The 26019-nt window shown below is 40.7% G+C and overlaps 2 protein-coding genes across 5 annotated transcripts; one reads left to right on the top strand and one right to left on the bottom strand.

The window, feature by feature from the left end:
• Nucleotides 1–1097: 1097 nt before the first annotated feature.
• Nucleotides 1098–10199, bottom strand: LOC310918226 (uncharacterized protein). 3 transcript variants are annotated; one of them, XM_083877038.1, is made up of 6 exons: nucleotides 10155–10199; nucleotides 8807–8967; nucleotides 6191–8086; nucleotides 5052–5177; nucleotides 3108–3233; nucleotides 1098–1929 (listed from the first exon to the last, which is right to left on the bottom strand). In XM_083877038.1, exons 2-6 carry the CDS (start codon nucleotides 8952–8954, stop codon nucleotides 1892–1894), a joined length of 2334 nt encoding a protein of 777 aa, XP_083733164.1. In that variant the 5' UTR covers nucleotides 8955–8967; nucleotides 10155–10199; the 3' UTR covers nucleotides 1098–1891. The 3 variants fall into 3 exon arrangements, with proteins under 3 accessions (XP_083733164.1, XP_083733165.1, XP_083733163.1); XM_083877039.1 differs by lacking the exon at nucleotides 10155–10199 and adding an exon at nucleotides 9836–10063; XM_083877037.1 differs by lacking the exon at nucleotides 10155–10199 and adding an exon at nucleotides 9259–9584.
• Nucleotides 10200–12195: 1996 nt separating this feature from the next.
• On the top strand, nucleotides 12196–25798 carry KBTBD2 (kelch repeat and BTB domain containing 2). 2 transcript variants are annotated; one of them, XM_083866939.1, is made up of 4 exons: nucleotides 12196–12409; nucleotides 19164–19692; nucleotides 22476–22641; nucleotides 23074–25798. In XM_083866939.1, the coding sequence occupies exons 2-4, from the start codon at nucleotides 19523–19525 to the stop codon at nucleotides 24607–24609; spliced, it is 1872 nt and encodes a 623-aa protein (XP_083723065.1). In that variant the 5' UTR covers nucleotides 12196–12409; nucleotides 19164–19522; the 3' UTR covers nucleotides 24610–25798. The 2 variants fall into 2 exon arrangements, with proteins under 2 accessions (XP_083723065.1, XP_083723066.1); XM_083866940.1 differs by lacking the exon at nucleotides 12196–12409 and adding an exon at nucleotides 12655–12695.
• The last annotated feature ends 221 nt before the right edge of the window (nucleotides 25799–26019 follow it).

Genomic DNA, 26019 nt, shown 5'->3' with positions numbered 1-26019 from the left:
ATCCACAAATTGCCCATGCTGCTGAGTGGGAAAATAGCCAAGTAGAAGATTTAGTGTTAAGGTCTGCTGTTAGAGTAGAATACACTGCATCTAACCTTACCAAAGAATTATTTCTTGAACACTGAAGCATTCATGCATACTACTTTAAGTATTGGGCATAGCATGGGTATAGTACAAGATACAACCATTTTAAAATAGCATTTGTTTTCAGACCAAGAGCTGTCTAAACTCTCCTAACTGCTACTCCCTCAAGCCCTCTCAGGAGCATTCACCAGGGCCTAAATTGCTTCTTGCATCTGAGTAGAAACCACACTGAGTAGTGCAAAACCTGTAAAAGGATGACCAGCATGATCATTTGGAGTCCCTGTCAAGTATTAGCCATTCCTAAAAGTAAGAAATGCCATCTGATTCTGAGATCATGAATATTCCTTTATCAGGTAAGCAGCAAAAGATACAACTAAGGCTATCAGCAGAAATGGGTGTTAAAAGCTCCATGCTTGAATTCCTCATTTTATTCCATGAGGTTCTGATGCAGAGATTTTGTACAGCACAGAAGCCAAATAAGTATTTTTATTGCATTTATTGTCTTTCATTGCTTGAGGTAAAAAGGAATTGAAACCTTGTCATGACAATGACTTCTTTCCCCTAACAGCTTGTGGTAAAGGCTGTTGCTATAGCAGAGCTTTAACTATTAAGCAGGTGGTATTAAAAATAATCATTACTCCTCACTAAGAGGGAAAACAGCATAACTTCAGCTACAGGTCAAACTAGTAATAGGCACAAAACCTTAACACAGTCACAGGGAAATACTGCTTTTATCCATGTAGGTTACTCTAGGGCACAGACAGAATAAACATGAGAGAGGAGGCAAAAGATAAGTTCTGTCTGTCCATTCACCCCACCCTTTTTTAAGGAAAACCAGATGTTTGTTTTGTTTTTTTGTTTCCCTATCTTCTTCAGAAACACTATCACTTTATCTGGGAATCATTCAAGGCTGGCAATAGCATATTTATTCTTCTCACACAGTGATAATAGCCTTCATAAACATGGGAAAAATATTACATATCTTTGAGCCATCCACCTCATCTAGATCAGTCTGTTACCATTATTCATAAGACAGCTCAGCTCAGACCTAGTTTTATCATCTTAGTTCTATAAAAAGACTTCCAGAGACAGTATCAACTGTAAGTCATAGAAGTCATCAGTAAGAAATCAGAAAACAGGGCACACCACTAAAAACTTCTGGTTTACCTTTCAGATCCACCTCTCCAGCTCAGGGTCTCCATAAAGGACTCAAACTCCAGAGAAAAAGGGGAGGAGAGGAAAGCATCACAACTCCATGCTTTAGTTTTAGTCCTCAATCATGAGAGTAAGAGCTGAGGAACTGCCTTAAAACTTTAAAACAGCATTTAACTTCCTACAGCAGTAAATATATTCCTTTACATTTTGACAAAAACAAATCCAGCTGATAGAAAAGAATCTTGTACTTATGTGCACATCATATGACTATGAGATAACATGGCTCCACAATCCTGCAGAGTTTAGGAGCAGGGCAGCAATAACTGTCATGCCATAATAGCAGTTGTGCACATACATACATGGCCATCTCAAGGTTTTTTGCTACTGTGTAAAGATGGAACACAAGAAGTCTCAAAGTGCAATTCTATGAAATTTATTATTTAAATAGTGCATGTGCTAGTTATAAAAAGGTGACTTCGGTGTTAAATACTTCATTCCATTTTAATTGTGTCCTCAGTCTTTATGGTGTCACTTCTTGCCCTTTTAGAGTGAACAGCAACTTACAAAATATACAAGAGAATAATGATCAAATCTTGGATTTTTACAAAACAAATCTTTGGTATTTGCCCCCCTTCTGCCCCAATATTTGCAATTATCTTTTCTTAGAGAGAGACTTCCTTGTTCCATGCCCTAAAAGTAAAAAAAGAAAAAAAAAATAAGTTAAGGTACATATATATTCCACTTCCAAACTATGGCAATTTGTCTCTAAGGAAAGACTAGATATCAGTGATTGCCTTTTCCTATTGCAGGCACCTATGGTTGATATTAGAAGTATGTACTCAACATCCCAGCAGGTATTTAAATGTTCACAAGTGGTGTTGGACTTCAGAATATCCTGGAGTTCCATATGAAGCTCATATCACACTCTCAAGTGTGCTCTTATAACTACATTGTTGAATGTATCCAAGAAATATCAACTATATCTGGGAAAAATATAAGAAGTATTTTGGGATTATGCAAGTTTCCTGGATGCTTTTACTAAAAGCTGATCAGAAATTAAAGGTTTAAGGCCAACGTTCAAACAATCTGGCTTCAGGACTGACACTGATTTTTACTAGTAAGACACTTCAGCCTAAGTTTCTTTCCAATCTTCCTTAAACTCCCAAGATGAAAGTCTAATCCATTGTCTAATATATGAGAGAGACTATCTTTGACTCATGTAATTCCTGATGGAATATTTGAGTTCTTTTCTGGAAAGAAATCTCATCTTTTAGATGGTTTCTTGTATCTACTGACTTTTCAATTTATAACCTTTTCAGACTCTTACACAAATGTACAAAAGCATATTTATTGCTGAATCTACTTCATTCTGATTTTTCCCTCCATTGTTTTTCCCTGTCTTCTTGCAAAATAGCCAGAAGTTCCTACTCCATGAAGTTGGAGATCTTAAGAATTATCTATATGTATTTGTGTTGTATCAAATTACAAATCATTTGGGCTGAGACAGATGAGCAGCTTAAATAAAAGCACATACTGCAAAGTGACACAGGACCCAGCACTTTAAAAAGACAGTACAGCAGTCTGAAGAGCAACTAGACTAAAACAGCAGGTTTTGGTGTGGATTTCCTCCACCATCCTTACATTAAGCAAATAAGGAACCTAACCTGGTGAAAGCTACACTGGCATTCATAGCAAGGTGATTAAGTGCTCAAAGTTTAGCTTGCTTGCCCCCCCCCCACCTTTTCTGCATTTGCTATTATTTCATAAACTATCCAACATCCCTGCAGTTCAAATCAAGAAAGATTAGTCCCCAAGATAGAAAAAATGCTTGTAACAGTCATTTTTGTAGCTTGCCACTGTATACCAACCTTTGTGTACACTGTGTTTAGGCAGCTCCCACATTTCTACTTCTTCCACCTCATGTCTCATGGCTCGACGTTTTGAAGGTGGCTTGCCCATTCTTTTCTTCTTTGGTTTAACCAAAGGTGGGCACACTAAATAAGAAGGTAAAAATTGTGTTATTTCTCCAGTGCATAGTCTCAAGGCAAATTTAACCCTGACTTTCACCAGCTGGTCTGTGATGTTCTTTCTCCCTCCCTTTTTTGTACCCATTTTAGTAGCAGATAAAATTGACACTACATGTATCAAGCAAGTCTTACACATTTACAATATTTACTCACTGTCTAATCATAATTCTGGATGTATTGCATTTTGGGTCATAATTTGGATAGGTGTTAATGTGGTAAAAAAGGAACCTAGTGCATTGGATAATTCTGCTCTAGCTCACTGTTCAAGTGCTCAAGACTAGTTGGTGCTGTCCAAGTGACCCAATTCACCCACTCTCTTTAATAAACTTCAGACCTGTGAAGTAATGCACTACAAGTACACTGCTCAAGAAGTCAAATCTAGCATATGACATTACTGCTAAAGCAGTAATATATACTTGCAGGGCACTTTAATTTGAAAAAGCAAATACTAATAACATAGCCAACATTTTAAAAGAGGATGTAATTTTAATGGCACTTCTGAGGCATCCATTGGCACAAACAGGGTTTGGAAACCACCAATTTCTGCTTCCTAACACTGAATGTGATGACTTCTTCAAACTACCTGGGCTGGTAAAAGAGGAAGAGCAAGCAAGGAATAGACCAAACATCCTCAGTTTGCTGCACCATCTATGAATTCAAAGATGTGGAAGAAGCATGCTGAAAGTTAAAGGTAACAGCTATTTTAGAACTATTACCATATTTTATACATTGTTGTAGAGGAGCCAAGAACAATGCTGCTAAAGTAAAACATTTTCAACTTTTATAGAGCATTCTAGCATTAAAAAACCAAAACCCTACAACACTGAAGTCTGCAGATAGAAAGCCTCCAATGCAAGAGGCAAGTAATCCCAAACCCCAGAATACTCAAGCAGGAAGGCAATGCAGAGAAAATTCTAAGGAATACACTCTGTCTAGTTGGCTGTTTATAGACGAAAACTGATATATATTATCAGTGAAATGAAGAGAAGCAAAACAATCTGTTCTGAAGAAACCCTCACGTCCCATAATTTGGTAGACTGATCCTGAGTTACTTGAAATACACGACCCAGGAGAGTGGCAATACCTACACTGCAGAAATTCTATACCTGTTCTGACAGCACCTACACTCAAACACCCTTGAAAAGCATCCAAACCAGATCTGAACTCCAAGTAAAACATTAAAGAAGAGAAAAACAAAACATTCTGCTTCATGAGCTAAGAAACTATCTAAGCTTTTACTTTGTTAAAATAACTGATTTCTTCATCTTTTCCTTAACTAGATAATGATTTGCACTCAATCATTCTTTAGCAGTGTCAGGGCAACTGTTGGTCCATGCTAGTTTTTCTAAGCATTGGCATATGAAGCTATCACATAGAACTCCCTATATGTTTTACTGATCAAAATTAGGGGCTACCACTGCATTTGCTATCAAGAGCATTATCTGGATAAAGAATTAATATTACAGTTTACGGCAGTAACAGCTTTGCACAAATAAAGGCTTTGCTTTGGCCACATCAAAGCATTTAATGCTTTGATTTTCTGTAATACCTTTTTAAAAATCCCCAGAAGTAGCTCTGATGCAGCCTTATTACCCTGTTTCAGTTTGAGAAGGCCATAAATATATCCAAGATAGACTAACTGACAAGCATTTCATCAATATCAAAGCAACAAAGATTAGTTTTATTATTTTCAAATCTTGTACAATTATCACATGCTTGCTATTGCTTCATATCATGCACTTTTGAATGTTCCTTAAGAACAAAAACACACAGGGAAAGTTGTACCTTGTTCTTTGCTCTTTGCTGGAGGTGAGAAACTACCACATATTTGGCTGGTAAATCTGGGTTTAGCACCACTTCTAATCCAGTACTCTTCAGGTGGTATCCCCATGTTCTCCCTTAACAGCCTTCCTAATTGAAAAACAAACAAACAAACAAAGGTCAGTATTTAGTCTTAGTAATTAAGGCTGGGGTACTGTTTGATCCACAAGCCAGAATGCAAAGTCAGCTACTGGATCTGATTGTAGGAGTCTGTTGAAATAGAAAGAGTTTTCTTGAGACCACACTTAAAATTTACAAGACATTACAGATTTTGAACAAAGAAAATAAAGTTTAAGAATACTAAACCTGCTATTAGAAGTAAATCACTCCGTTTTGGTTGTTTTTCACAATACAAGACTTGTACTGTTTTAAACCACAGCCACCTACTGAAGTGACCACATAACCAGTTGCAGACTGATAACTCTAACCCTCAGTTTAGATTAATCCAATTGCTAAGAGTATTTTTTGATTAAATAAATACCTTCGATTAAATAATTAATTAAATAAATATTTTCCAGGTCAAATTTAATACAATTTCACACCCATTTTCTGAAAATACAAAACTTTGTTTTGCTAAAGGAGAGCAGCAGCTACAATTAAAAAAAAAAATGACGCCTCTACTGCAGGAAAGTCACACAAGGTATGTCCACCAGATTATAATGAATTAATTAATATTAATTCTGTTTAATGCACCCAACATTAGTCTGTGATAGGAGAGTCAGACTGTATAAACTTAAATGCAGAGCTTCTAAGATATTAAGCAACAGTAAATACATAATCCAAATTATCTTAAGCTTTATGAATTAATAAATTGCTGCTAATGTCAGAGAGTTAAATATATCAAATCTAACACAAAGGAGAGTTTCTGCATTATTCTCTGCTGTTTGTGAAAATGCAAAGTCCTTATTCAATAGGTAAAAAAATTGCAGCCAACTTCCTCTGCTTCAGAAAAAGTATTCTGCAGGACTTCTGGCTCTTGGCCAAGTTTGAAGCTAGAACATGCTCTAATCTTCCCAACTAGTTTAAGCTACAATTTGAAACTGCAATTAGGTGTTCTTTGTGTATGTTACTAATCAGCACTTTGTCCTCAGCAATTAGCTCACCTCCCAAGAATTTCCGTAGCATTCTCTGGTGTTCAAGTCCTTCTCTTCTTGTCATAGGCCTCTTTCTTCCATAATACCCATAGTCACTGTATACAGCTTCATCTTGTTCTCTCTTCTTTGGCTTGTAAACTACACCAATGCTTTCAACAACCCCACGCCTAGTTTTTGTTTTCTCTTGAGCAGGCCAGCTAATTAATTCTGCTGGTACAGCATTTTTAGGTGGTTTCCAAAGCACTCTCCGGCCAACTTGGTAGAAATTTCCCTTACTTGGCCTCAAGATGCCATATGGGGGGGCTTCTTGAAAGAAATACTCAATTTCATCCATGTCATCATCCTCTTCCTCCTCATATTCATCCTCTCCATCGTCATCATCCTCTTCTCCCTTCACAGAATATTCTTCAGAGTCCTCAACTTCTGACAAACTCTTAGTTGCTTTTTTGTTGAGAGAATCAATTTCTTTCCTACTAGAGGACCTAGAAAGGGCTCCCAGCTTTCTACCTTTACTGGAAGCCTCTTTGATCTTTGTGTTTGAAGAGTTGACATCTTGGTCATTCAAGCTGTTTGCCTGCTCCTTCTCTGCCACTTCATCTACATTAAGGGATCCACCACTTGTGATTTGTTCTCTCTCTAACTCCTCTGTACTTTTCTGAAAGGTATACATGCTTTTCTGAAGCACATAGTCAGGCACAAAATAAGACACTGGGGCATTATCAATTGATGAACCTTCCTCTCTAGAGGACATGTCATCAGAAGATAGACTGATTACGCTTTGACGCTTCCTTTGTGGCAAACAAACCTCATAGTTTGTGTCCATGCTGTCCAAACAAGCCAGCCAGCTGCTAGAGGGGGCAAACTTCTCAATTGATTTGTCACACCAAATACCTTTTTCTGTCTGACTTTCATTGGTTGTATTGTGGCTTAAATTCAGCTTTTTCTGCTGAAAGTCACTCATTACCTCCATATTAGATGGAAGTAGTCCTGCTTGTTGAATAAAGCTGGGCTCTTCTTGAGAAGTTTTTGATCCTGCAGACCTTTTAGTGCTAGATTTCTTAGCTATAACCACTGGTTGATCTACACCAACAGATCTTGCCAACTCTGTGATTTGCACTGCCATGGTTTCACCTGAGGGGGATTTTGCCAGCTTTTCTCCATCCAGCTTTGCTTCACTATTTTGGACATCTTTCTCTTGCACAGTTTCAGCACCTTGTTTGGAGGTGACAACAGCTTTTCTCTCATCTAAGGAAGCTCCTGGCAGCATATTCTCCCCTTCACGAGGGCCATATATCATGCCTTCACATGGGCTAACAGAAAATAAGTCATGTGGCACTAAGTTCTCTGGAACTGGTTTACCACTTCCCACATCATACAATGGGATTGTTTCTTTAAAGGACTTCCACAGCTGAATAGCTGGAGAGCCATTTCCGTATTCTATCCTCACTTCTTCCTTCTCAAAGGCATAGCTTCCAGTAGGAAGACTTCTGTACTGTGTAGAGCTGGCAGGGTTCTTATTATGAAACTCTCTGTCTACCACAATAGAAGAGCCAAACGAATCTTGTTTCTCTGAAGTACTTTCAGTCTCTCTACCTATACCAGGAGAAACACAGGCTATATTTCCTGCATCGCAACCTTTCGTTTCTGTACGGATATCTTGATGCTTTTTTTGCTTGCTTTCAGGCTGTCTAGGATCAGTCTGTGTTTCTTTTGTCTCCATTTTCTTCCCAGGGCTATAATGTCTAAACCTTGTTGCATGATAAAACATAGGGGAAGGTGGGGCAGCATTAAAATAAGGCCTTCTGTTAATTCTTGCATGCACTGGATGCTGCGGAACAAAAAATCCAGGGTACTCATGGAGTGCAACAGAATAAAATGGAAAATATGGATTTCCACTTCGGAAGCCTAGACATTGGTGACAGAAAGAAAAGACATATATATCATCTTTCTGAAATAAGTCATCCTGAATCATATTTACTTGCACAGACAGGGCCAGCTACAAGATCCAACACATTAGTAAATAAAACAGGCCACCTTTCAATGCTTAGAAGCAAATCTGGTGCAAGAACTCAGAGGGAGTTTTTTGTTAGGAATAGCTTATCTCAACATCTACACTTTAACCAGGGCTTGATTTCATCCCTTGGAACATTCACCAAGTTATTTTCTGTACTTTTTTTTGGCAGTTTTACAGACTATTGCAATACCATTGTCTTTGAAAAAGACAGCTCCAGATAGAAGTTCACATAGGTATAGCACTTACAAGATGTATTTAACTATATTTTTCTTAAGGTTACATTTATTTACATACCTATCATGCATGTACATATGGAATTCATATCTACCCACATATTAATTGCTAAATATGTTCTAGAAGCTCTGTATCTGCAGGATGACCATTACTTAATATTTTGCTTAGCTTCCATTGTCCAGAAGCAGATGTTTTCCACTACGCAAGCTGCATATTTAAGGCAGAATTAACTTAGTGCTGCAGTTGTCAAAAATCTGATTTATTAAGTATTAGTTAAACTCTCAATAGGCTCATTAACACAGATACTGCAAGAGTGGAAGAAAGAAATATGTAACTAACTAAGCAAAGATCCCACCAAGAGCTGCTGTTTACCTTACCTGGAGCAGGAACACAGTATGGACTATATGCATGACTGAGGTACCATGGATTTAGATAAGGCTGTTGAGCTGATGGCTGCGCATAAAAAAAGGGTCTTGGGTGGTTTGTGGAATATGATCCACTTTCTGAAGTTGAGGAAGTGCTCATTTTTCTTCAAACACTGAAAGAAAGAAGTGATCAGTATCAATCACTTTAAAAAGTGCGTGACTTTAAAAACTGCATTATTTTTAAGCTCTGTCAGAATTTCACAGACATTCCTCTCCCTGCCTAAAGAAAACAAAGCTACTGTCTTCCAAACAGAAGGTAGAAAACTGACATTGCTATCAAGGTCAAATATTTCAGCTGGGCTTTGTTAAGCAAACTTTTGTACACAGCTCTCAATGTTAGTCCTTCAAGGCAGCCTCGTTGCATGCTCTAAAGCTACAGAACTTCAGTAGTCTTAGATACACACATCTCTATAAGTAGTATCCCAGCCAATTAAACAAAAAAGCCTTCGGTGATTTAGCCTTGAGCAAGAGGCCACACACACACACAAAAAAAAAAAAAAAAAAAGAAAAAAAAAAGAAAAAAAAAAAGAAAAAAGCTTCAGACATTTTATGCTTCACAAAGAAAACACTTCTTAATGCTAATGCATGTGTTGTTACACATTACAATAAGAACTCAATTTATTCAGAATTTGTACTTTGTATCTACTTAAGAACAACAGCTAACTAACATAGTAAACCAAGTACTTCAGTGATACCCTGCTTCCCACGCTTAAACCAAACGATAGGCAGCAAAAACAACCCCAACAAAATCCTTATGTGTAAGTTTGCATTCAGAGCCATATAAAATTCACAAGGCAGAACTTCCTCCCACACTTAGATGTCTCCTCAGTTAACTAATATTTACAAGTAATGCAACACCATCACACATAGCTTATGAACAAGCCTATTAAGAAATCAGAGAACACAGTAGCTCAACTCTTTAGAAGACTCAAGCACTTCAAAGTTACAAAAAAACCCAAAAATTATGTTGAGATTGCTTACAAACTAGCACACGGTTCAGTCTAGAGTTTCAGGATGCCTTAGGAACAGTGGAGCTCTCTTCAGCTTCCATCTAGGGTGGCCTACGCAGCTCTTGAAAGCACCAAAAATCCTACAGACTGCCTCAGGCCAAAGAATTACTTTGGCCTTTGAGAAAGAGAGTAGCAAAAAAACCCACAAAAACAAAACAAACCACCAAACAAAGCCCCCTACAAGAACTAAGCTAGTCCCACCCCCTTAAAGCCCCAAAACTAATATCAATGCTGCTGCTGCTGCTGCTGCCTTACAGCCCAGCAAAAAACTAACCAAGTCGTCTGCTTACCCCCTTTATGGCAGGCAGCTGCTACTTGTCCACTCCTCCTCCCACCTGAGGCTCATTTAACGGTGATGCAGGGAACGTTTTTCCATCATTGTGTGGGAGGAAAATCAAAACACAAGGATAGGAATAGCTGTAAAAGCCTTCAGCTGGCGTACAGAAAGCTGGCAGTCTCATCTTGCAGATGTTTAAGCTGCATCTCTAAGTAAATCTAGTATTTCCCTTTTATAATGTTGGAAATTACTTTTTTCTTTTTAATTTAGGAAAAAAAAATTACCAATCTTCTGATTCAGTTAAAAACACTCAGGAAAAAAAATCCTCAGAAAACACAAGGCCAAATTTACATTTATTTTCAGGGTTTACCAGTTGTTCAGTACTGAGTAAAGGGAGCAATGCTCTTCCATCCTGACATGGCTGAGGGGGCTGACAAATGTAATGTTATTTCCCTATGAACAGGAGAAACACTTCTTCCTGTACTCCACTGTGTGTCATGGGAATTTATGAGATGTGAAGCTGCAATTTGACCCTACCTTGCATCTTTACATGAGGTGAGAGTCTGAGTTGCTGCTCTGGAATTGCACATCTCCAAATAAGAGACCACTGGCAGGTGGAAGGAGAAGAAAGCACAATGCATGTGCTATGCAGGCTGGTGAGTGATTTGGGAAAAACAAGGGGATGTGGATGCTTAGGGACTCTTTGTATTCCTGTGTTAAGAAGTTCCCAAAATTTATGTGTTTTTTTTCTTTCTATAATGTTCAGATTAAACACGGCCTTTATACCAAATCACAAACTATAAAATATTTGGGAAGGGTTACTGATCCATTCCTTGCAGACCAAACCTCGTCCTTTCCACTGAGAGCAGCTTGTACAACTTGTAGTGACACGACAATGAGCAACGGGTACAAAGTGAGACAGGAAATTTAGGGTAGATATTAGTAAGAAATTCTCTGTTGTGATGGTGGTGAGGCACTGGAACAGGCTGCCCAAGGAGGCTGTTGGATGCCCTATACCTGGAAATGTTCAAGGCCAGGTTAGATGGGGCTTTGAGCAACCTGACCTAGTGGGACGTGTCCACACTTCTGTCAGAGGAGCTGGAATTCAATGGTCTTTAAGGTCCCTTCTAACCTTAACGTTCTATGACTCTGTGACTTGTCTGGTATGTTTTAAATCCCCAGATCTGCTCTGCATCCATCATACTTTCACCTCTCTGAAGTGAAACTCCCAGCCTTTCTCTTGCTGGATGGACCCAAAGAGAAATAAAGAAAATAAACAACACTGGATTTTTTTTTAAAAAGGTGTATGTTCTCAGTATTTTCCTTTCCCTCGTGCCTCCCTTCGGCCTCCTGTGCCCATCAATTCCTTCCATCCCGAAGTGAGCTCCATTAGGGCCGCAAACCTACAGTTGGCCAAAAGACATTCCAGGATTCCAGGAGGGCTGAAGGACCAAAGGCAGGTCCCAGGGGGAGGGGACCAGGGTGTTAACCCTGAAGCCCACAGGAAAGTCCCGTGAGGAGCTGGTGCTGTGAGGGCGGAGAGAAAAGGGGGCTCAGGGCGGACTTCACCCCTCTCTACAGGCCCCTGGAGGGAGAGTGTGCCCAGGCGGGGCTCGGCCTCTTCTCCCGGGCTACCAGCGACAGGATGAGAGGAAACGGCATCAAGTTTCACCAGGGGAGGTTTACGCTGGACATTGGGAGGAATTCCCCCACAGAAGGAGTGATTAGACACTGGAGTGTGCTGCCCAGGGAGGTGGTGGAGCCACCGCCCCTGGGGGTGCAAAGGAAGGCCGGATGTGTCACTCGGTGCCCGGGCCCGGCTGGCAGGGCGGTGTGCGGTCCCAGGCCGCGCCCGGTGATCCCGGAGGCCGTTCCCGAGGCGGCGGGCGGATCCTGTGGCAGTGCGGGCTGCTCCCGGCAGAGGGCGCTAGCCCCGCTCCGGCCCGCGGGGGGCGGCGCTGCCGGGGCGGGCGGGCAGGGGGCGCCCGCGGGCGGGAGGAGGGCAGGAAGCCGAGCGCCGGGCATGCGCACTCGGGGCGGGCGCGGCGCTCCGATCGGCGGGCGGGAGGAGGAGGAGGAGGGGGAGGAAGAGGAAAAGGCAAAGGCAAAGGCGGGGGGGCAGCAGCAGCAGCGCCTGCGCGCCCCGGGGCCGCCTCCGCAGCCCGGGAGAGAGACCGGAGCCGCCGCCGCATCCTCTGCTCCCCCACCGCTTCCCCGCGGCCGCCCGCGGCCGGGACGGCCAGGCGCCACAGGAAGCGGCGGTCGGAGGTTTGTCCGGAGCGGAGGGCTGGGGGGGGAGGGATGGCGGCGGTGGCGGCGCTCCCGCCTCGCGTCCCGCCCGCCGGGCCCTTTCCCGTCCCCGCGGGGGAGCGGCCGCCCTGAGGGGCCTCGGTCCCGGGGGGCCCGGGGGCTCTGCCGCAGCCGCTCCCCCCGCCCGGCACCGCCAGGGGAGGCAGCGGGGCCTCTCCCGCCCTCGGGAGACCCGGCAGGAGCGGGAGAGGCCATCGGGATCGCTCCTAAACCCGGAGTGCGGCGGTGCCGGAGGAGCGGAAAGGTGCTCCCTTCCTTCTGGGGGAAGCAGGGAAGGGATTAAGGCTGTGGAGGGACGGGACGGCGCACCTGAGCAGCGGGGAGGGGGAACAAACGCGTTTCCTCGCCCCTCGTTGGGCAGGGGGTCGGGGCCGAGCAGGTGGGGATGTGTGGACCCGGTGTGTGTGTGCTGGCAGGGACACGCACCGTGTGTTTGTCGGAGGGACACACCGCGGCGGCCTGGAGGGGAACAGCAGGGCACTGCCATTGCCATTGCCGTTCAGTCCCTTGTGCTGCCCCTGCCCTCCCTGCTGATCCCTTTAGTGGTGCATGTACACACTGTGGGTACCTGCAGCCACCCGGGGTGGGCCTCTCAGGTCATATCTGCCTTAAAAGAGTCATATAATTCTCAGTAAGCTTTTCTGGACTAAATCAACGCATCCTATAGCTTTGACGTTAGTATATCTGCATGCCTAACATTTTTCCGGTGTTTACCATTATTTCTGCTACGAAACGGGATGAATACCTGCTGCTTTTGAAATAACTGTAATTATGATTTAGAAATGGATTTGTACTGTACTTAGCATGTGCATTTTTAGAGGTTTTTATTGCAAAGCCCCAGCTTGGCTTTTCTACATGATGTACATCTACTTTGTGATCATAATGGGCCTGAAAGGCTGTGTGCTGGTGTGAGCTCACTTAGCCACATGAATTTTGTTCAGGTGATGTATTTAGGATATTATTAAAATGCATTCTGAGTATAGTTTAGTTTCTCAGAAATGTGTCTGGAGGAATAGGTAATGATTAGTATTTAATGTACTCCGGTGTAAACATCAAGTAGTTTCATGATTTGAGTATAGGTGTTACACCTTTTTCCTAATTGTTTTTCTGTGTCGAGTAGAAAGGGCCCTTTATACTCCAAGATGTCTTAGCAGCATCTTTGAGGAGCAGACCAAAGAGGAAGAAAAGATGTTGCTGCTTATTTAATATTTTTGACTACATTTCAGGCAGACAGTTGTTGTTGTTGTTGTTTTCTTTGCTGAAGCAGGCTTTTCTGTTTTGGTCATGTGATTATGAAACAGACCAGAATTGGTGCAGACCCTGAAATTTCTCAGTTTAGTGACTGTTGTGCTTTGAAAATAAATTTTATATGCATTATGAGACTTAACCTTTCAGGAATTAACTTGCAATTAATTAAGCTACATTAATGACTAATTAATTTCTTAATGTAGAAATGCTTGAATTTATATTCAAGTGTCATATAGTGAATATTAAAGAAAATGACCTGTACTTTTAAACTGGAATTTAAGTTGTTACATAAAACAGATTAGCTTTGTTAATGTACTGTAGTTCAGAGAAAAAAAAAAAATTATATATACAGGATACATGGCTGGATCCTACTTGAGACATCCATGGCCCACTTTTTTTCAAAGGTGAATTTTCCAAAACAGGTCAAAGTCTTCCGCAAAACAGAAACACCCTTGAGGATGGAAACTACCTGTGCTCAGCGTAGAAGTCCAGTTGCCAATTTAAGCTGTTGGTTTATCATGTCATAAATGCTAATTTTCTTTCTGAGCAGGTATTTCCTTTAGTGTATGACTTCCTTTAGGAGCAGAAATACAGGAGGGCATTGTGACCAAACGTGTTGTTAACGTGGAGTCTGACACTTCTAATCTCTGGTTTCTGTGTAGTTTCAGAAAACTCGCCTACCTCAAAGTTGTAACTCACCTCCCAAGCATAATATGTATGGAAAATAGTAGTAATTTCTAAAGGAACAGTCATTTTAGGAAAACATTGTAGACGGAACTTCTCCTTGTTTTTAGTGAAATTTCACGTTGTTGTCTTATTAGAATCTCCTTGATGTCCTCAGTTTTCTGGACTACTGTGCTATCAAAGACACCTTTGATGGCTTTGGAAGAGAGGAAAACTTCCAAGTCTGGAACTGCTTCATCAATTACCTTTCTTTTTCACTGCCAAGGATGCAAATTTGATATGTTACTCAAGAATCTAGAGCTTCCAACTCCTTTTTCTTCTTTCTTTCTTTCCTATCTTTGAGATCTGTTGGCTAGGTGTGTCGATTTACATAATTGATACTAATCAGTTTTAGTACTCACATTCCCCCTTGCTATTAGCTGGTATGTTAACTTCAAAACTGGTTGATTTGTAACTCAGAATACTCCTCATAGTAACCAAGTTTTGAAGTGCCTGAGCTGAGCACTGTGTTACTGACTGGGAGGATTGCTATCTCCACACACCAAGGCTTGTGTAGTTTGGCTTACAGTTGTTCAGGTCTAAATTCTGACCTTTTATTATGTTAAAAATAGTGAATGACTCACTTCTTTTGACGTGTTTTTACTTGTGATTTGTATGAATCTGCCCTTGGATGGAAATAGGAATTTGATGAAAAGTGCACAAAAGTAGTATTTAAAGTTTGGAGTTTTGGGGTTTTTTTTCTAATTAGTTAAAACTAGATTAAGTAAATTGAATGTCCAGGGAGATAAGTTTGGGTTGTTGTTTTTTTTTTAAAGTTTTCTTCCAGAAATAAGGAAGATAAAGTGTATTTTTTAAAGTGTGAATTGTAGTTAGTGAAGTTAGAATTCAAGAAGTATTTAGATGGCTGAAGATGCAGATGTAACCTGTGACACTTTCATAGATCTTCTACATGTTTCCCACCATTTTATGGGCAGTTAGGCATCTAATCTGACAGACTAATTAATGGCATTTTCAGAAGGACTTTTCTGAGTACCAGAATCTCTAAAAAACCCCCCAAACAAAAGATGCCTATATATATTTTGTCCTTGCTATAATTTGGGTGTGGGGGTGGGGGGGAATTGATTTTTTTAGTAAGTCCAGTTGAAGAATGTTTTATCTCTGTATCCTATATATTTCCCCACTAAACTGGAAATAGTCAATATAGCTATTCCATGTTACACACTGAAGTATAGTGCTAACACTGCCATGTATGTAATGCAATATATCTCTATCAATCTTTGCCTGACCTCAGAAAATAAACAGATTCAAGGAAGGTAATTAATAGCCTATCCCATAACTCATTAACATTTGATGACTAATTTTTTGAATGGTCTCATTCAGATTTGAAGTACACGAACAAGTGTTAACAAGCCACCTCATTAAAATTACTTAAGCAAAAAGGAATAACTACTTAAAAACAAACCCTCTTATCAACTTAATGTTACTCTCCAGCTTGATAGGGAGGTACTTTCTATCACTCAGTAATTACTTGGTCTCATTTGCAGTGTAGCACCCTGTGGCCTTCCAGCAGCTACCTGCCAGTCCTGTTTTGGATAGCTGGCTTCCAAGAAATTACCCAGAACAAAATGGTCACTCCAGTGACATCATTGAAGGGGAAAGTCTCATTCCTAGAACTTGTATTCACAGGGATTATTTTTATTCTACCAGAGTTTCAGTTCAGGATATTAAGCTGACTTCAGCCATAGATCTTTTCATCCATAAATGAGAAATGTGCACTGCTGCATAGTTATTGGGACTACAGCTGACAGTGGTGCATCTGTAGACATTTTCTCAAGTCCACAGTTTTTCATTTAGCTCAGATCCAATGACTGTATGCCAACCAGGCACAGTGCAATGAGAGAGATGTTGGGATAGGACTGGGAAGAGCTAAGCCTCCTTGCTTTCCTCCTTTGGAAGTACATGGCTTTGGACAAGCTGCTTTTTATTTCAATGCCTCAGTTTTTCAGCATCTTAAGTGATGAGTCTCTCCTTTAAAATTGTCTTGAACTCTCCAAAAAGGTGTGAGAGAGGTGGGTAATCCTGGATGATTTTCCTGGCACTAAATGATGCTCCTACTACTTATCCTAATGTTTTGAACAGATTCAATTCTCTTGGGCAAATGACAATGTAAATTATTGCAATTTTGCACCAGGAATTCAGAGATCCTTGATGTATTTATTTCCATTACAAGGCAATGGGATGTGAGTCCTGACTTTGTGACAAATACAAAACTCTGTTCTTTAGCAAATGGTTATTGTTGGCAGCAAAACACAGTGTGGATGTGGAAAACAGGAATCGTGTACGTAGCATGTTCCTACCATGTGCACTTCCCTGGAGTACACGACAGATGGTTTTCTGTAAACCAAAGACTCCAGCTTTGTAAATGTACGGTTCAAAGGTGATCCACAGCACATAAATGTTCTGCAACAGGATTCCTGTCATCTCCTCAATCTTTTCTGCTACCGAGGGTCGTACTCAACTGTTCCAGTTATTTATAGTAATTAATTTCACAGTTTCAAGTCGTCTTCTGCTGAACAGGTCTGCTTTTTCAGTTACTGACTGTCAGCAGCTAGCTGCCAAAAATGTCTTTAATCTTACTAGCAGGTGTATATCAATTTCTCCATGGCATCCTTGACTTGTTCTAGAACCTAATGACTGAACCGGTGCATATTAGTTTTCTTTTTTCTTGTTTCTGAAGAAATATTTATATTCTTTACAATTACATTGGAAGAGGAAGTTTGGTATCAATGAGTTCTTTGCTAAAGCTTAGTGTTACTGATGCTCTGTCCAAACAGAGCTTAATCCACCGGCTTGTATTGTTCTTGAAACTTTATTCCTAAGCCAGGAAAAACAATGCTGTAGAGAGACTCGGGATACCAGCAGAGCCACAAGCTATTTATTTCTGTGGGCCTAACACACTTAGGAAGTCTGTGTGTCTCTGCAGCCGTTTAAAGTTCAGTGCAAAATCTGTCAATGGATTGGGTTGCATGGTGAGCTGTTCCCAGAGTACCGGGAGGGTGGCGGTGGTGCAGAGAGGGGATGCACACCGTCTTGGTGGAAAGAAGCTGTGACCTGAGGCAGAAGGTCATTGCTTTAGATGGAGCAGGATTTCTATATCCTCGATGTATTTATGGTTTAGTGACTTCAGAGGTTCCCTGAAACTTGAAGGTCTTCAGTCAAGACTTGTGCTAGTGTCTGTTATTGCAGCACGCATTGGTATCTACGCCTTCCCCCAACTATCAAAGACTTTTCTGTTTTCTTTAATTAACTGCCTTCACCTCAACAGTGAGCATTGGGTTTGACTCGTTGGACTGTTTTCCATTTAAACAACCAGGGAAAACTAAGAGTTTGAGATTCCTGTTTGTGTATATTTATCACTGAAAAAGAAAAATATCAGGGACACTAAATTAGTACTAATTAAAGTGGCATTAATTAAGCATATCTGTTTCAAGTGAGGGAATGTTGAAAGACAGCTGTTTCTGAATTGTATTACAGGCAGGGCTGTGTTGAAATACTAGATCTTCAATGTGGCAGATATTTCTACAGCCTTCATCTTACACTAAATCTTGTGTTTTTGTGTGGAATTTAGGGAATGTCATTTCACGCAAGTTGTTTCTGCATTGTCTGTTCATCGTGAACTGTAGTGGTAGCGATATCTTAGACACGAGACAAACGTGTCTTGGTTATTCCTCAGCTTTGGAATGCAGAAGAACGTTGCAAGTTTAAATAAATCTGGAAGCATTTGATAGCTGTGGTACTCTGGTGGCCATTATGATGGTAATTTTACTGTCACAACTATCCCATTCTTAATTAGTTTTTTGTGTTCACGTGGAAGATGAAATAAAACCTGACCCAATTTTTAAGAGGAGAAATGTCCAAACAAGATTATAGACCTTGGAGCCACTGTAGGTGTTTTGAGCCCTGCTATTCCAGCATCTCTTTATTTTTATATTTATATATCCTGTTATTTCCTTGTTTTTCTTTTCTCCTGTCTGCAGCAGTGAAGCTTACCTGGCTGTATGGAAATTACTCAGAAAGAAAAACAAGGGAATGTGAAATATTAATAGGTGAAACCCTTCTGCATGGAGCAGATGAATTTAATATGCATTAGAACTATAGACCTTTAGGGTTTTTTTTTCTTTTTTTCGGGTTTGTTGGGGTTTTTTTTATCCTTAGCGCTAGTTGTGCTTCATCTCTACTAGAATGCCAAAGGTGGAATAAACAGGCTGCTGATGATGTTGAGAGTTTAGTTCGAAAGTGATGGAATGTTAAAATGACTGTATTTATATTTTTAGTGGCCTGGTATTGATAAGCTTTAAGTAGACTTAAGCAAAGAAGCTGAAAAACTTGCCGTTTAATGTAGAAATGGGGAAAAAAGGGTTGTCTTATCAATGGTTGAATGAAATTCACAAGTGTACTCAGTGGGAAATCTGGGTAATTCTTTGTGGAGGAATGAAGTCTTACTGAACTTTGTTTTAACTCTCAGGCCTTAGGAACTGTGTTGACAAAATAAACTATTTTAATTTGTGAGTCTAGGTCGTATGAGAATTAATGTATAAACTTCTCTGCTTTTCAGTTCTCTTTGATACCTTTGTTGTTTATTTTTTTCTTAGAAGGGTTTTATTGCAAACAATTAAGTACTAATATAGAAACGTTTATTAGACAATTACTTCTAAGGGGTAACTATGAAGTTTTTCAAAACATGCTAATATGTAAATTAATTTTGTTTTCCTGCTTTCAGTCAGTCAAGTGCAGCCACTGATCACGAGATGTTACCACAAAATCTACCTCAGACTTCACTTTTGTTCATTCATTTGCTGCGTCATAGATCTCAACGGGAGCTCTGCAGACACTCTTGAAAGTCTCTGAACAGATTGGGACATCAAGTCAAAGCATGATGACCTAATAGGAGGTCAAAGTCTCAAACATTGATTCTGCAGTTCAAGATAACACTGCCCTTTTTATCAGTATCACTTCTGAAGGCTACAGACCTCCTGCCATTTCTTTCCTGGCTACTTCAGAAACACTCAGCTGACCTTTCTTTGGTGAAGAGATCTTGACTTTTCTCTCTGGTCCTGGAAATATTAATGGAATACAGTCATGTCTACCCAGGAGGAGAGGCAGATAAATACAGAGTATGCTGTATCCTTGCTGGAGCAGTTAAAATTCTTTTATGAACAGCAGTTGCTAACTGACATAGTGTTGATTGTTGAGGGCACTGAATTTCCCTGCCATAAGATGGTTCTTGCAACGTGCAGCTCATATTTCAGGTAAGTATTCAAGTGCCATAAAATCTGCAGTACCTGGTTTTGAGTGTAATAGTAATTGATAATGTCTTTACAGAGACTTAAAGATCAGTAACTTAAGTACAAAACCTAAAATATCCTTACTTTCCAACAGAGTAAAATAAAATTTCTGCCATCTTGGGACTTATTTTACATATTTAATGTCATTTGTAAAACGAGTGTGTGGGGGGGGGGGGGGAATCACACTTGTGATGGCTCGCTTTCTTTAGGGAGTTAATTGAGTCTGAATAATTAGTAAATTTCTTATTCTTCACACTTAATCTTTAAAATACTTAATCTGTTTTTATTTCCCAAGGTAGGATAACAAGGGATTATTGGGACTTGGCTGCGGGAATTCCATTGTCATGTTTAACTGTAGTTTCTTAGTAGAAGCATCTGCTAAAAGCAGGGATTGCTGTGCAAGCTCATGGCTTTCTTTTCTGAATCATCTGGTTTTCTTTGCTCAGCAAAGCCAGAAGAAACTCTTCCCTTGCTTAAGTGTTGTGACAATGCAAGTGGAGTTTCTCTGTGTGTGGTTTGGGTTCTTTTGTTTTGTTTCATGGTCCCCCAAATATACTGTTGGAAATTTTTAGTTCAGTAGCTCTTGTTTTCCAAATGTCCTGGTTTTGATATTTTAAAACATTTTTATTAATAAGATATGTTAAGTGCTACCACTTCTTGCAAATGTCTTCATAGTAAGACCTGGATGATGAGGCACCATGAATTTTCTGCAGTGATTAATCATTTTTTGGTAGCAACATAGTGTAATTAATCTGCTTGTCTGGAAAGAATTTTGAAACCTGAAACTAGTCTGGGTGACATCCATGCATGTTTTACCTTCCTGATGCATTGTGGAGGGATTATAACTTTTCTTTCCTGTTTAATCACAGGAAAGGTTACAAATTTGCTTTCCCTGAGACAGGCTCACTATACAGAACACATCCAAGATGTTTTCTGTACTTTGTCTCATTTCTTGTAGAAAACCGTGTGAGGATTAATTTATTACTTTCACAGAAATTTTTGTCCCTGCTGGCTTTTCTGTTTATTTTTTCATCTCAGATGAATCTGGTCCAATTTTTAGTAATAAGTATTGTGTGATCACTAGATAATAATTATTACCATTGGCCCTGTGCAGATGACATAGTTCCAACAATTTGTAAAATAACAGCCACTGGAAATGTAGCCAGATTTAATGTGGGTGGTTAATCATAAGGTTGGAAAGCTGTCATGAGTCCACCCAGTGTGCTGCATCAGAATGTGCAGTCAAATCTCTTATTCATATGTGTTTGTTTATTATTTATGGAATGAGGTTTTGGCACTGGTTAAAAGAAGTATCAAACTTGTGGTTTTGTCATGTTCTGTTTTTCTTCTCTACTTTGGTTTACAAAAAGATGCTCAGCTTCCTAAATTTAGTTTTATTATGAAAAATTGATAGCCCTGAAGGAGGGGCAAGAAAAGCAAAGCATCTTTCTGTGTGATCCAGCCATTGTGTGTGATTGCAGCCAGCTTACCTTCCATCTTTGTGCCTGAACCATGTGCAGCCCTGCTCCAGCACAGGCTGCTCAGCAGTGTGTGAGCAAGAGCCAGAGCCTCCCCTTCCTTTCTAAGGAGTCTCTGTACTCTCTTGTACCTTCTTGCTTACCTTTCAATAGCTGCACAGCAAGTTGATACTCAGTCAGCGATCCCTGCTAAAATGCAAGTTGCCTTGAGTTAAGGAGCTTAGAAGAACACAGAGAAATGGGGATGGGGTACTGTCTTTGTATCAGATGCTTTCTGGCATGGCTTTGCTTAGGGAGTAAATCTCCATGTCCCCTTCACCTCTGCAGCCAGAAGCTGGACTAAAAGGTGCACCCAGTATCTCTTCTAACTTCTCTTGTACCTGGTTTCTTAAAAAAAACCCCAATTAAATATAAAGAGCCTTGAACTGAATTTTTAGTGCAACCATAAACACCAAACCTGAACCTGAATATAAAGCTTTTAAAACCAATGTTTTAAACCCTGTTTTAAGAAAATTGACAAGTACATGGCTTATTGTACCAGATTGCAGTTAGTTCTTAACTGTGTTACAATTAAAATACCAGAATGGGCAAGAGGTGTGTAAAGCATTAAGGAAACAATAACCATGTTTTAAATTGCCTTTCTAGTCTTTTTCAGGAAGATGCAATGGAAATACTCGCTCTTCTTTTTTTTCCCAGACTAGATCTGATAGGTTTTTTTGTTACTGATTTTTGCCTGCAAATTTGAAGTTTACTGCATGTTATGATGAATGGTATATAAGAAATAATTCATAGAGCGCTAGTCCTTGCTCCATTTCTTCTCCTCCCAGAGGAGCACCCTTTTTGATATGACTTAACTCAGTCCATTACTTAAATCTGCTGCTTTTGTTTTAGAATCTAAAATCTAGCTGTGTATGTTTCAACAGTATTTTCTGGAGGATGTTTCTTCCCTCTTATCACCTATCATAGAAAATATTTAAATTGTGTCATTAAAACTCCAAAATCATTAGAGCTTGTCCATTGATTAACACAGAACGGTTTGCATGAATATAAAGTATTTCTGCAGAAGACACTGATGTTATTCTTTTCATGTTCTGTCCAAATGTTTTATCTTAAATAGTAAATGTTAGCCTAAGGTAAATCCTAACACCTGTAAACAGGCCTGCAAAAGGACTGTTCACCTTTAGGAGTGTAATCACCAAAGGCTTACAGGTGACTGTTTAAGATGACTACTCAGTGCTGATCCTTGTCTTAATGTGTGTTTCTCCTCAGAGCGATGTTCATGAGCGGGCTGAGCGAGAGCAAACAGACACACGTTCACCTGAGGAATGTGGATGCAGCCACTCTGCAGATCATCATCACGTACGCGTACACGGGTAACCTGGCAATAAGCGACGGCACAGTAGAGCAGCTCTATGAAACTGCCTGCTTCTTACAGGTAGGAATGTTTAGAGCAGGAAATAACAGCTTCTAATCTCTGAAACGCTTTATTCTTTATCTTGTTAAAAGATCTTTCCTCTTTAGTCATTTCAAAACACTTTTGTTCTGTTTGCTCAGTATAGGCAGCATTTGCTTGCCAGATTTGCTTCATGTAGCCATCCCTCCTTGCATGACAGTCCCTTTGGAAGGCTGGAAGTAAACCAGTGCACTTCTAACATTTAGAAAATAAATTTTGCCAGCAGACATAATCACGTTGTGTACTTGATCTGTATGAAGCAGTTGAGTGAGTCACTGCTGTATTTTTGTGTATGTATAGTATTCTGTGCCTGATCTGTGTTGTTCAACACCAGATGCAGGTACTTCATGTCCTGGTTCTACGTGAAAGCATAGATTGTATGTGTAATACTTTGTGTGTTTCTTTGTTTTGCAGGTAGATGATGTGTTACAACGATGTAGAGAATACTTAATCAAAAAAATTAATGCAGAAAATTGTGTGCGTCTGTTAAGTTTTGCTGATCTCTTCAGCTGTGAAGAGTTAAAACAGAGTGCTAAAAGAATGGTGGAGCACAAGTTCACAGCTGTGTACCACCAGGAGGCTTTCATGCAGTTGTCACATGATCTACTGATAGATATTTTAAGCAGTGACAATTTAAATGTGGAAAAGGAGGAGACAGTGCGTGAGGCTGCTATGTTATGGCTGGAGTACAACACGGAATCACGCTCGCAGTATTTGTCCTCTGTTCTTAGCCAAATCCGGATCGATGCACTTTCAGAAGTAACACAGAGAGCCTGGTTTCAAGGCTTGCCACCTAATGATAAATCTGTGGTGGTGCAAGGACTGTACAAATCGATGCCCAAATTTTTCAAGCCCAGACTTGGTATGACAAAAGAGGAGATGATGATATTCATTGAAGCTGCTGCTGAAAACTCTGGTAGTCTTTACTCTTCTGTCTGTTACAGCCCACAGGCAGAGAAAGTTTACAAACTCTGCAACCCTCCCGCTGACTTGCATAAGGTCGGGACGCTGGTAACTCCTGACAATGACATCTATATAGCAGGTGGGCAAGTTCCTCTGAAGAACACAAAGACCAATCACAGTAAAAGCAGCAAACTCCAGGCTGCCTTCAGAACTGTGAATTGCTTTTACTGGTTTGACGCGCAGCAGAACACTTGGTTCCCCAAGACGCCGATGCTCTTTGTGCGCATCAAGCCGTCCCTGGTGTGCTGTGAAGGGTACATCTATGCCATCGGCGGGGACAGCGTGGGCGGGGAGCTCAACAGGAGGACTGTGGAGAGGTACGACACCGAGAAGGACGAGTGGACCATGGTCAGCCCCCTGCCCTGCGCCTGGCAGTGGAGCACGGCCGTGGCGGTGCACAATTGCATCTACGTCATGGCACACAACCTGATGTACTGCTACTTCCCCCGCTCGGACGCCTGGGTGGAGATGGCCATGCGACAAACAAGCAGATGTTTCGCCTCGGCCGCTGCTTTTGGCGATAAGATATTCTATATCGGAGGACTGCATATTGCCAGCAATTCCGGGATAAGGCTCCCCAGCAGTACTGTGGATGGGTCTTCTGTGACAGTGGAGATCTATGACGTGAATAAAAACGAGTGGAGGATGGCAGCCAACATCCCTGCCAAGCGCTATTCCGACCCGTGCGTCAGGGCCGTTGTCATCTCCAATTCCTTGTGTGTCTTTATACGGGAGACCCACATGAACGAGAGAGCCAAGTATGCCACCTATCAGTATGACCTGGAGCTCGACCGCTGGTTCCTGAGGCAGCACATATCGGAACGCGTGCTGTGGGACTTGGGGAAAGACTTCCGGTGCACTGTAGGAAAGCTGTATCCATCTTGCCTTGAAGAGTCCCCGTGGAAGCCTCCAACGTATCTCTTCTCACCAGACGGAGCTGATGAATTTGAGCTGGATGGGGAGATGGTTACTTTACCACCTGTATAGCTCCCAAATTAAACTGCACAACTGAGTCTGTGCTCAGTTACAAAATAATAAAAGAAATTAATGGCTGTGAAAGAACAGGTCTGGGGAGGGAAATCTCAGAGTTGTCTTTCATGAATTGTATTTTTATGCCCTACCTAACACTTGCCGCCATTCAGTATAAATTAGTGAAATGAGCAGATATGCTTCCATAATCTCAAATACTATTATCAGATAATTGAGAAAAATATATGTATGTCATGAGCTTGAGCATCTGACTTGTCTAAAGAATTAATTCCTAGTTCTATAAAGTCTCAGTTCAAGAAAATTAGCTTCAGAAAAAAGTAGTTATTGTTTCTAGGATGATGTCACAACTCTTTTGAAATGTATCTTCCAGTTACATTTGAACTACTTCTGGATATTCTACTTAAGTGCTAGTTATATAATTGTCAGTGTGGCCTAATTAAAGGACTGTGCTGCACTTACTAAATACTAATATCTATGTTGGTATAGTAATGCCATTAAAAGAAAAAGAAACAAATCCCATGGATCTACCTGTGGTAGGAAGGGTAGATCTTCCATTGTATGGTAACATGCTGGGCAAAATGACTGCAGGTTCAGTCAAGCTGTATGATGAGGTGCATGTATTCTATTTTCACTAACTTATACCTGTCTATTTAGAATACAGGTCTTCCAAGCAACTGGTAGATTACCAGGTGTGGACTTAAGTTGCTGGGCTTGCAATAGGAATTGCCGGCCCTCATAGTGCGGGTCTATGTGGGGCTTTAATCAGTAAATGCCTCCACATTCTGTATTACAGTAACATTGGCTCATGTATATTACTTCCTGCTGCTGATGTATTTTTCCATTGTAAAACAAAGTTTTAGTGTGGATTAACCAGGTCTTTATTTTCTGTTAATTTAATAACAAGCATTACTGTAGTGTGATTGTGTATAGATATCCCTTAGCTGTCAGGTTTTTTACTTTGGGGGGGGGAAGCAAACTTCAGGAATATCCTGTGCTGTGTGTGCAGGAGAGCAGATGCCTAGTGCTGCTCTGGCATTAATCCCAGGAACCACTAGCAGTAGCGGGGTGCCGCCAACCTAACATGAACACAGGTGCTTCATGACAAACCTTACTAGCATGTTCAGCTGCATCATGTTCTGGCACTGTATTTTGAATGACATTAATTTATTAAAAAAGACTGAATCCAGTTGCCTGAGTGTGCTTTTTGGCTGAAATAAATAGAGCTGTGCCACCCTCCCACCACATGCACACTTGTAGCGAGTAGCTTATTGAAGGCAGCTAGAAATAGTTAAGCTGCAAAAAGCCTGGAGATGAGTATGTTGACTCTGCTCACTACTACTCAGCAAAAGCTGGAAATTAGGTATTGAAGTCAAACTGAGGAGTCTCCTGCTATCATTTTTGTAAATC

Source organism: Zosterops lateralis, assembly GCF_965231275.1.
Source record: "Zosterops lateralis genome assembly, chromosome: 1".
Taxonomy (NCBI): domain Eukaryota; kingdom Metazoa; phylum Chordata; class Aves; order Passeriformes; family Zosteropidae; genus Zosterops; species Zosterops lateralis.
The sequence above is the reverse complement of the archived record's forward strand: the minus strand, read 5'-3'. Positions and strand labels throughout refer to the sequence as shown.

What these genes read in the sequence shown, in the direction of transcription:
- LOC310918226 (XM_083877038.1), bottom strand. Translation starts at nt 8,954, where the DNA reads ATGAGCACTTCCTCAACTTCAGAAAGTGGATCATATTCCACAAACCAC. An exon ending in ATACTGTGTTCCTGCTCCAG is followed by an intron (nt 8,087 to 8,806) that starts GTAAGGTAAACA and finishes ACCAATGTCTAG; the next exon opens with GCTTCCGAAGTGGAAATCCA. An exon ending in TAAACACAGTGTACACAAAG is followed by an intron (nt 1,930 to 3,107) that starts GTTGGTATACAG and finishes TTTTACTTTTAG; the next exon opens with GGCATGGAACAAGGAAGTCT.
- KBTBD2 (XM_083866939.1), top strand. Translation starts at nt 19,523, where the DNA reads ATGTCTACCCAGGAGGAGAGGCAGATAAATACAGAGTATGCTGTATCC. An exon ending in ACGTGCAGCTCATATTTCAG is followed by an intron (nt 19,693 to 22,475) that starts GTAAGTATTCAA and finishes GTTTCTCCTCAG; the next exon opens with AGCGATGTTCATGAGCGGGC. An exon ending in AAACTGCCTGCTTCTTACAG is followed by an intron (nt 22,642 to 23,073) that starts GTAGGAATGTTT and finishes TTTGTTTTGCAG; the next exon opens with GTAGATGATGTGTTACAACG.